The 8,579-nt window shown below is 35.9% G+C and overlaps 1 protein-coding gene across 2 annotated transcripts; it reads left to right on the plus strand.

The window, feature by feature from the left end:
* Positions 1 to 4,389: 4,389 nt before the first annotated feature.
* On the plus strand, positions 4,390 to 7,927 carry LOC137934930 (uncharacterized). Of its 2 annotated transcripts, none has more exons than XM_068779522.1 (7): positions 4,390 to 4,668; positions 5,357 to 5,445; positions 5,557 to 5,632; positions 5,919 to 5,968; positions 6,053 to 6,310; positions 7,063 to 7,101; positions 7,214 to 7,927. In XM_068779522.1, the coding sequence occupies exons 1-7, from the start codon at positions 4,572 to 4,574 to the stop codon at positions 7,343 to 7,345; spliced, it is 741 nt and encodes a 246-aa protein (XP_068635623.1). In that variant the 5' UTR covers positions 4,390 to 4,571; the 3' UTR covers positions 7,346 to 7,927. The 2 variants fall into 2 exon arrangements, with proteins under 2 accessions (XP_068635623.1, XP_068635624.1); XM_068779523.1 differs by having other exon boundaries at positions 4,584 to 4,668; positions 5,380 to 5,445.
* Positions 7,928 to 8,579: the final 652 nt, after the last annotated feature.

The raw sequence follows: 8,579 nt of genomic DNA on the forward strand, positions 1-8,579 counted from the left end.
AAGTCTAACACTTAAAGATAAGTCCTAGAATAATTAAATAACTCAACATAAATAAAAGACTAACATAATTAAAACACCTTTAAACGAAGACCGCCTTTGTGAGACTCTTGTAAGACTCCACCATAATAATTCTGGCTCTATGAGACTTTTTACTATGAGAATCATGTAAGAGTCTTCCATATCTTCTCTTCAACACCTTTGGGTTTTTATCGCCATCTTTTGCGTGACTCGCTTTACCCGATTTAGTGATTATTATCACTATTTTGTTCAAAATTATTTAAGGTTGGTTTTGATTTTTGCTTTATCATCCATGTTTTACTTTTTGAGAGTACGTGCCCGATTGAGTACTTATCCTTGGGACACCTTGATGGAGGAGACAATTACGACAACTATTTTTTTGTTTCAAATTGGTACCATTGTCATTACCCCCCTACTTGAAGGAGAGAATAGAAGGAGAAGTATGAATGATAAGGATGGAGAATTAGGGTTGGGAAAGATGTCCAAACCCTCCCCCTTATCCTTTATTTATAGATGTTAATAGTACATAAATTACAAGTATACCTTTCACCATAGAGAGTGAAGAAAAGACAAAGAACATAAGATATTAAGGCCACATATGCTTGTCTATGACTTTCAACACTCCCCTTCAAGTTGGTGGTGAAAACACATTGTTTATCCCTAGCTTGGTACATGCATTAGAGAGAATTATGGAGTTGATTGGCTTTGTGATTATATCGGCAATGTGTCTATGAGTTGAGACATGTTTAAGGTTTATAATTCCTTCTTGCAACTTTTCTCACACAAAGTGATTGTCCACCTCGATATGCATTTTTTTCTCATGAAACATTGGTTTGGAGGCAATGTTGATTGCTACTTGATTATCATAATGGAGTTTCATAGAGCCTTCTTTGTGGAATCCCAATTCAGTTAGAAGAGATTTAATCCATAGAAGTTCACTTGCCGCATTTGCCATGCCTCTATATTCTACTTCTGCACTGGACCTTGCAATAATATTTTATTTTTTACTCCAAGTAACAAGGTTGCCTCCAACTAGAGTACAATATCTTAATGTAGATTTTATATCACTTGGTGATCTAGCTCAATCCATATCGACAAAGCTTTCAATATTGAGATGACCATGACACTTATATATAAGAGCCCTTGCACTAGTGCCTTTTTCAAGTACCTGACGATCCTCTCCAATGCCTGCCAATGAGACATCTAAGGTTTATGCATATATTGATGAACCACACTTTCTGCAAAAGAAATATTTGGTTTAGTCACAGTGAGATAAATAAACTTGTCAACTAGCCTCTGGTACTTGTCGACATCAAATTCTTCAGCCGAGCCAACACATAGTTTTGTATTTGTCTCGATGGGGGTGTTAGCAGGGCAACATCTCATCATTCTTGTTTCTTCAAGAAAGTCAAGAACGTATTTTCTCTGGGATAAGATAATACCATGCTTGGACTAAAGAACCTCAATATCGAGAAAATACTTAAGAAATCCCAATTCTTTCATCTTGAATTCATTGAATATCTTGTTTTTCACTTGGCTGATGCTATCGAAATCACTTCCCATCAGAATAATATCATCCACATATACGACAAATAGTACAACTGATTTCTCAGTATGCTTGACAAATACTTAATGGTCCATAGAACACCTTGTGAACCCAAATCGAATCATTGCTTGACTAAACTTGTCAAACTTGGCCCGCAAAGATCGTTTGAAACCATATAATGAGTTTTTAAGGCGGAACACCAACTCCCCCTCAACCACATATCCTGGTAGTTACTGCATAAAAATTTCCTCCTTAATATCGCCATTGAGGAAAACATCTTTTACATCTAGCTGGAAGACATGCCATCGAGAATTAGTAGCCAGAGATAATAAGAGACGCACATAGTTGAGCTTGGCAAGAGAAGAAAAAGTTTCTTTATAATCAATCCCATAACATTGGGTATAACCTTTAGCCACAAGTCAGGTTTTAATGTGGGCCACCATGCCATCCAATTTTTTTTTTAGTGTGAAGACCCATTTACAGCCAACTGGCTTTTTACCAGATGGTAAGGATACAAGATGCCATGTTTGATTCTCGTAAAGAACTGTTATTTCTTCTTCCATGACTGTTTTCCATCCTAGATTTTAAAAGGCCTCCTGATAAGATTGAGGAATAGAAATAGAAGAAATGGAGGCAAAAAACTGATAGCAAGATGGTGATAACCGATGGGAAGATAAAAAATGAGCAATGGGGTGAAAGGTAGAAGGTCGGGTGCATGCCCTAGGTTCTTTCTAAAGAGCAATGGGTCGGGTACTAAATAAAGGACATAAAATAGGGGGCAAGGGAAGAGAACTTACCTCAAAGGAATCTAGAGATTCCACAGGTGTAGTGTCGACCAATGCTTCAGGGGGCTCAATAGGTACTTCAATATGACCATGAGATGTGAGGTCATCAATTGTCACAATATTTGCTGTAGAAAACCACATGGTGCACGAGTGGATGGATAAAAAGACTGATCCTCAAAGAATGTGACATCACTAGAAACAAACAATTTCTGTAGAGATGGATTGTAATAGACATATCCCTTATGAGTACAAGAGTACCTCAAAAAAATACATTTTAGTGCCTTGGGATCCAATTTTATAGTATGTGTGAAAGTATTATGAACAAAATAGGTACACTAAAAAACTCTCAAAGGAAGAGAGAACAACTTATCACCAAGAAAAATACACGAATATGGTGTTTGTTGACCAAGCACTGAAGAATGTAACCTGTTAATAAGATAACAGGCGATGAGAAGAGCATGGGGTTTGTAAAAATGAGGCACATGCATAAGATGAAGTAGAACATGAGTAACCTCAAGAAGGTGTCTATTATTTCTTTCTGCAACACCATTTTGTTGTGGTGTGTAGACACAAGAGGTTTGGTGAATGATGCCTTTGTCCTGGCAAAATGTTTGGTAGTCTTAAGACAGATATTCCTTAGCTCAGAGCAAATAATCTTTAAGGTAGTGTTGAACTGGGTAGACACCATGACACAAAAAATACTTAAAAAAGAGGTAAGACTTATATCTCTCTTTTAATAGGAACAACCATGTAGCTCGGGAGAAGTTATTCACAAATGTAACGAAATACTTAGACCGAAAAATATTGGAGATGTTCATAGGGCCCCATATATGAGTATGAACTAAAGAAGAAGGGACTCTTGGTTTCACCGCGAGGAGAATAAGTACTCCGCTGATGTTTACTCACTTGACAATCTTCACAATTGAGACTAGAAATGGATTGTAAAGTATGAATAATCTATTTGAGTGACTGAAGGGAAGGTTGTCCTAACCTATTATGCCACTGAAGAGCCGTATGTTGAGCACTAGTGGTGCCCGTTAGTTCCTATGAATCAAGATAGTAGAGCTCCCTTTTTTACGACCGCCTCCGGCACTAACCTTATTTGTCTTCATATCTTAAAGAACATAAGAAGTGGGAGAAAAAATGATGGAATAATTGAATTTTTTCGTTAGTTGACAAATTGATAAAAGATTTTATAAAAACCTAAGAACAAATAAGACATCTTTTAAATGTAGTTGTTGATCTCAATACTGTGGAATCATGAAATTAACATAAATAATTATTTTAGGTAGAAAACAAATTCTGTCGGAAAAGAGGTTTCCTAGGGTTAACCAAAAAATAATTATTGATAGAAAACTTCTTTTTTTTTTGAAAAAAAAAAGAGTTTCCTGGAGTTGGCAAAAACCTAATTTTCTACGGAATTCAAATTCCACCTTAAAATATTATTTTTAGGTAGTATTTGTTTCCAAAAAAAGAATTCCTTATATCTTAGTGAGACATAATTCTATTGAGGAATGTGCTTTTTATCAGCAAAAGTAATTCCTCCCATATAAATATGCTACCAAAACCAAATTCTAGTGATAATTGATAAACTAATTGTCTTATTATATATAAAAAGTAATTTGATAAATTTTATTAAGTAAATATGTGTTTGAGATAAAACATGATTCCAATGTCTTTTTGTAAGGATTGTGTAACATTGCTTTAAAATTTTATTATATATTAGAATGATATTATACTCATACTTTTTTGTATTCGATAATATGGTTTTTTATATTTCTATGAGTTTGTAAAATTTTAAGTAATTTTATTTATTTACCCTATTACCATTCTATTGTTTCATTAGTAAGTAAAACAATTCTATTTAGAATAACTTATTCCATATAACAATAACATCATGTTCCAACATATTATTCATAAACAAAATAATGCACGAAGTGGGTACTTCTCTTTATATACCGTTTACAACAGGGAATATTGTTTTTCTTTTTGTTTCCGTTAACTAAACCTTGCCGTTCACAAATAAAAAAACAAGGGGGGAACGTTCCCTGGGATAGTGGAGGTTCTCGTAGGCGAAGGTGTAGACGGTGCGACATGCGTGCTCTTACACTTCCCATTTCTGTGAGGGGTTGGGGTGGCAAGTTGTGAAAACTTTGTTAGTGTCTCTTACTTTCTTCTATACGGAGTATAATTCGCCCACAGCTAAAGTTTCCGCATATGCAATGGAGAACCCCTTTACTTTGAAGGTGGGGCAGGTATTCACTGGCTTTGGCATTGGATGTGGAATTGGTATCGGCGTCGGGCGCCCTTTAAACTTCGGTAAGAAACATTTTCCCACTACCCCTTGTTCAGCTCAAACACCATGGATTTCAGAAGTTTTATTAGGGATCGAATGCTGACAAACCGAAAAAATCAGCTGGTAATAGCTCATGTTCAATTTAATCACCACTTCTTTTTGACATCTTACATATATTTCTTTTACTGTTCTGGTTACCACATATCTGCTTCTCCCACTACCTCTGCTTTGTCGGTTGGTTATGATCAGTGATTGTTAATAATAGTTTAATCGGTGGATTAACTTCATTGGTTGGTGTTCTTTTAGAAGAGGAATTAGGCTTGGAATGGGTAGTTCGGGCAGACATGTAGATGTTTGTGTTGGATGCTCCGTTTTCATACTCTTCATTAATTTACCTCCAAAATCAACATGCCTGAGTTTTTTTCTGGCGTACTTTCAGATAGTTCTCACTGAGGAGCCCTATTGTACAGTTAGTTCATTTTATAGACTTTAATATTTTGTGTCTGTGTCCAATAAAGCCTTTTCATGTACATTGCACTTGGCCTGGTAGAGACCTATGAGTTTCTTTTCCTCCAGCCTGCAATATGTGCCGGACTCTGCGATAAAGGTGTCGTGATATGGAAGCTTGAAATTTGTAACCCATTACTACATTTGCAGTGCTTTTTAGTATTTGTTTGAAGGCTCACACTTCAAACAACATTTTATTTATAGGAGCAATACCGGCATTGCAACAGGTCATGTCAGCCACTCGAGGTGCAACAGATGCATTTTCTGGTGTAGGGCAGCATCTTAATACTTCTGTATGTGTTCCTTTGATAGTTCTGCCATGTTCTATTAATTTTGTTTTATGTCATCGAGTTCCTTCAATGTGAATGGTGGTGGACTTTATTTTGCTGGTTTTGTGTGGTCAGCTTAGAAGGTTGGGAATGAAGAGCATTGAAGTAGGCATTGGATGTGGAGTTGGTGTAGGCCATGGTTTTGGAGTTGGTAAGCACTGTATCAGGGTTTTATATTTTAATTGAACTTTGTCTATTAGAATGTCCAATAACCCCTTGATGCATTCGATAAAGAACCTCCTGTATTCTGATTTTCATTATATGCTGTGTCCCTAATATTTGTAAGATCTTGGAGTTGGAACATGTTTTCTCATGTCTTCCATGTTCAACAATTTATGTGCATGCTTCTATCTGCTCATAAAAACTTGTTTTGGAAGCTCTTCTCTTAATGCTGTTACATATACATAGTGACCAAAATCTTTATAACTTTTTGACAGGCCTTTCTATAAAGCCTGGTGTGGTGCATGGAATCCAGTCTTTCGTTATGGTATCCATCATTTTCCTTATGTTTTTCGTTTTCAAAAATGATAATATGCTCATCTTTCTGAAGTTAGTCTGGCGCCTTCCGTAGCAAGCAGTGGGTAAGATGATGACAACTGTTGGGTTGCCTAGTGGATCCAGCATTGTCCCTAGTTATTCGCAGAACATCATTGGTAAAATAAATGACAGTTCCAGCAGAAATCTGCAAGACCAACTTGGAAATGGTATGCCCTCAATGTCTAAAGCTATAGAAACTATGCCTCTGGGCAGCAAATCTGAGAAGGTCATCCACAATTTCTTGCAAAATCCTGTTTTGAAAAATGAGGAGGAAATGGAAGTTGAGAAGCTGGTAAGTGGACAAAGCTGTGTGCTATGACCGTTTGTTATGTTAAAATTCTGTCTTTATCACTTTTCCAAAAAACAATCTGTCCTTTATAGATCATAAAAGAAAAGGTACCGTGAATTATTTTGTTTCTGTCCAATTTTTGTTTTTTATTGCTTCTCCTTCTACACTAGAAGTACTATTACCGCACACAAAGATCTTTTAGATGAAGTTTGGGGGGAGATTACTTCTCTGGTTGAGAATGATAACTCTCATGATTGGTTTGTTGATCTATCTGTTGAACTTATTCCCCTTTGGTGGTTCCTAAACGAACGTGTTCCTCCAAGTTGTATCTTCTCATTCATTTTCCTATTCGTTTACTTCTCAAAAACAAAATGCTATTTTTATTTTTATTTTTTAGCTGTTCATATCCCTCAGAATGCTATTTTTATTTTTAATTTTTTGTTGTTCATATTCTTCAGAATGCTATTTTTATTTTTATTTTTTTGCTGTTCATATTCTTCAGTGGTTCAGTGGCATTTGTCCCCCCTCTCTCCCCCCCCCCCCCCCCCCCCCCTCGACATATGGCCTTTAGTAGGGTTGCACTGGTAAGGCGAATCGTATATTTAATGTTCTGCATCTGGAACGGCCAAAATATCATCCCTGTCCATTCAAAAGGATAACATAAATTACTTTGGAGATCAAAGTTTTGATGTTTTTGATTTCTATGTCCTTGATAATTACTTTTACTGATCCTGATGTAACAATTTCATCTGTAGGCTGCTCGAGTAAAATTAGAAAATAATGTGCTTCAAGTGGTAAATTTTCTCATTACCTGTTTCCTCTTCTTTTGCAGCTACTTTCTTGTCTCTCATTTATCTTTTTTTTTTTTTTAAATTGCAGCCTGACTTTGTTACCCTTTGCATTCAGCTTTTAAAGCATCAGAAGATGATTGAAGAACTGATGGAGGAAAATAACAAGCTTCGTCAGGTACTTGTGGAAGACCTTAGGGTACCACCTAGCAAGCTGCAAAGTAGCAAAGAGGAGAAAAAGTCCCAGTAGTGTATGTTCTGATACATTGGTTTATTGAAGAAGAAGGAAATTACAATGTTGATTAATGTCTAGGTAAAAATGGGTCTCCAAGCATTCAGCTGGCATAAGAACTAGTTTTTACATCAAAACTTTATCTCATGATGTGGAGAAGTGTTAGGATAATTGATATAGCTTCTTCATGAGGCAGATGGGTATGTGGACTTGCCAGTAGGTATATTAGATGAACCTCTGCTTAAAATAATGGTCTTTTGAGTAGATTGTGGTCATGGGAGGAAAGAAAAAGTTAAAATGTCAGACTACTGCTGCTTCGTCTGATACAAGGATTTTTTTTGTTTGTTTGAAAATGTTGAGAATTTATTAGAGGGAGAGAAAGACAGAGAGAAATGATACAAGGCTTTAAGAGGAGTTACAGAGAAAGGAACAAAAAGTTGGAGATTTGTTGGCATCACAAGTTAGAAATTCTGTTGTTTCTGGTTGACTCGTTTCAATTTTCTAGTTGTTTGTAGGGATTTCTGTTTCTTGTGAAACTGTGAATGAAAAAAAAGCATTGTCAATTTAGTTATGTAAACCAGTTTGCTAAAATTTATTTTAAACTGCTGACTATATCACACTTTTAACGACCCACAAGAAACTTCTTGATAACTGCTAGAAAGAAAATTAGAATGGGTTTTTTATCTGTTAACTATATCACTTGCTTTGAGTTTGGGCTGCTGAAGTCTTAAAGTTGATTGTTGGTGTAAAAAGGTATAAAGGACAAGGCTAACACATTTGGTGAAAGAAAAAAGCTAACTTATATGGACCCATTCAAAGGCTGCCACACCAATAGAGGATATTTGTGGATGGAGGTCAAATGACAGAAAATGAGTCTCAAAGGCCAGGGAAGAGGAGGAACTTGGTTAGACAACAGATGTTTAAGATACATGAACAGTGGCAAGAGTTTATTCATACATCTCGACTACGAGGAAGGAAGAGTGGTCAAGTTTGGAAATGGTCAATGGCACATCAAATAGATTGGAACTATATAGATAATGTTTTATTTATAGGTCTCAATTACAATCTCTAGAGCATAAGTCAATTATGTGACAAAAGATTCAATGTTGAGTTTGGGTTGAATGGATGTTAAGTATTTTTAAATTCCAAACCAATTTTTGATGCACATAGGAATGGAAACATGTATGTCCTAAGTTCAAATTACTTGCTCAAAAATAAAGTAGCATGCTTAATGGCTAATAGTGAAGACACT

The sequence above is a fragment of the Aristolochia californica genome, unplaced genomic scaffold (genome assembly GCF_029961685.1).
Source record: "Aristolochia californica isolate CCGP_79_NKW_82.1479 unplaced genomic scaffold, dmAriCali1.0.hap1 SCAF_6, whole genome shotgun sequence".
Classification (NCBI taxonomy): domain Eukaryota; kingdom Viridiplantae; phylum Streptophyta; class Magnoliopsida; order Piperales; family Aristolochiaceae; genus Aristolochia; species Aristolochia californica.

Coding starts and splice junctions, on each gene's coding strand:
- LOC137934930 (XM_068779522.1), top strand. CDS start 4,572: ATGGAGAACCCCTTTACTTTGAAGGTGGGGCAGGTATTCACTGGCTTT. Junction 5,446..5,556: donor GGCAGCATCTTAATACTTCT/GTATGTGTTCCT, acceptor TTGTGTGGTCAG/CTTAGAAGGTTGGGAATGAA. Junction 5,633..5,918: donor AGGCCATGGTTTTGGAGTTG/GTAAGCACTGTA, acceptor ACTTTTTGACAG/GCCTTTCTATAAAGCCTGGT.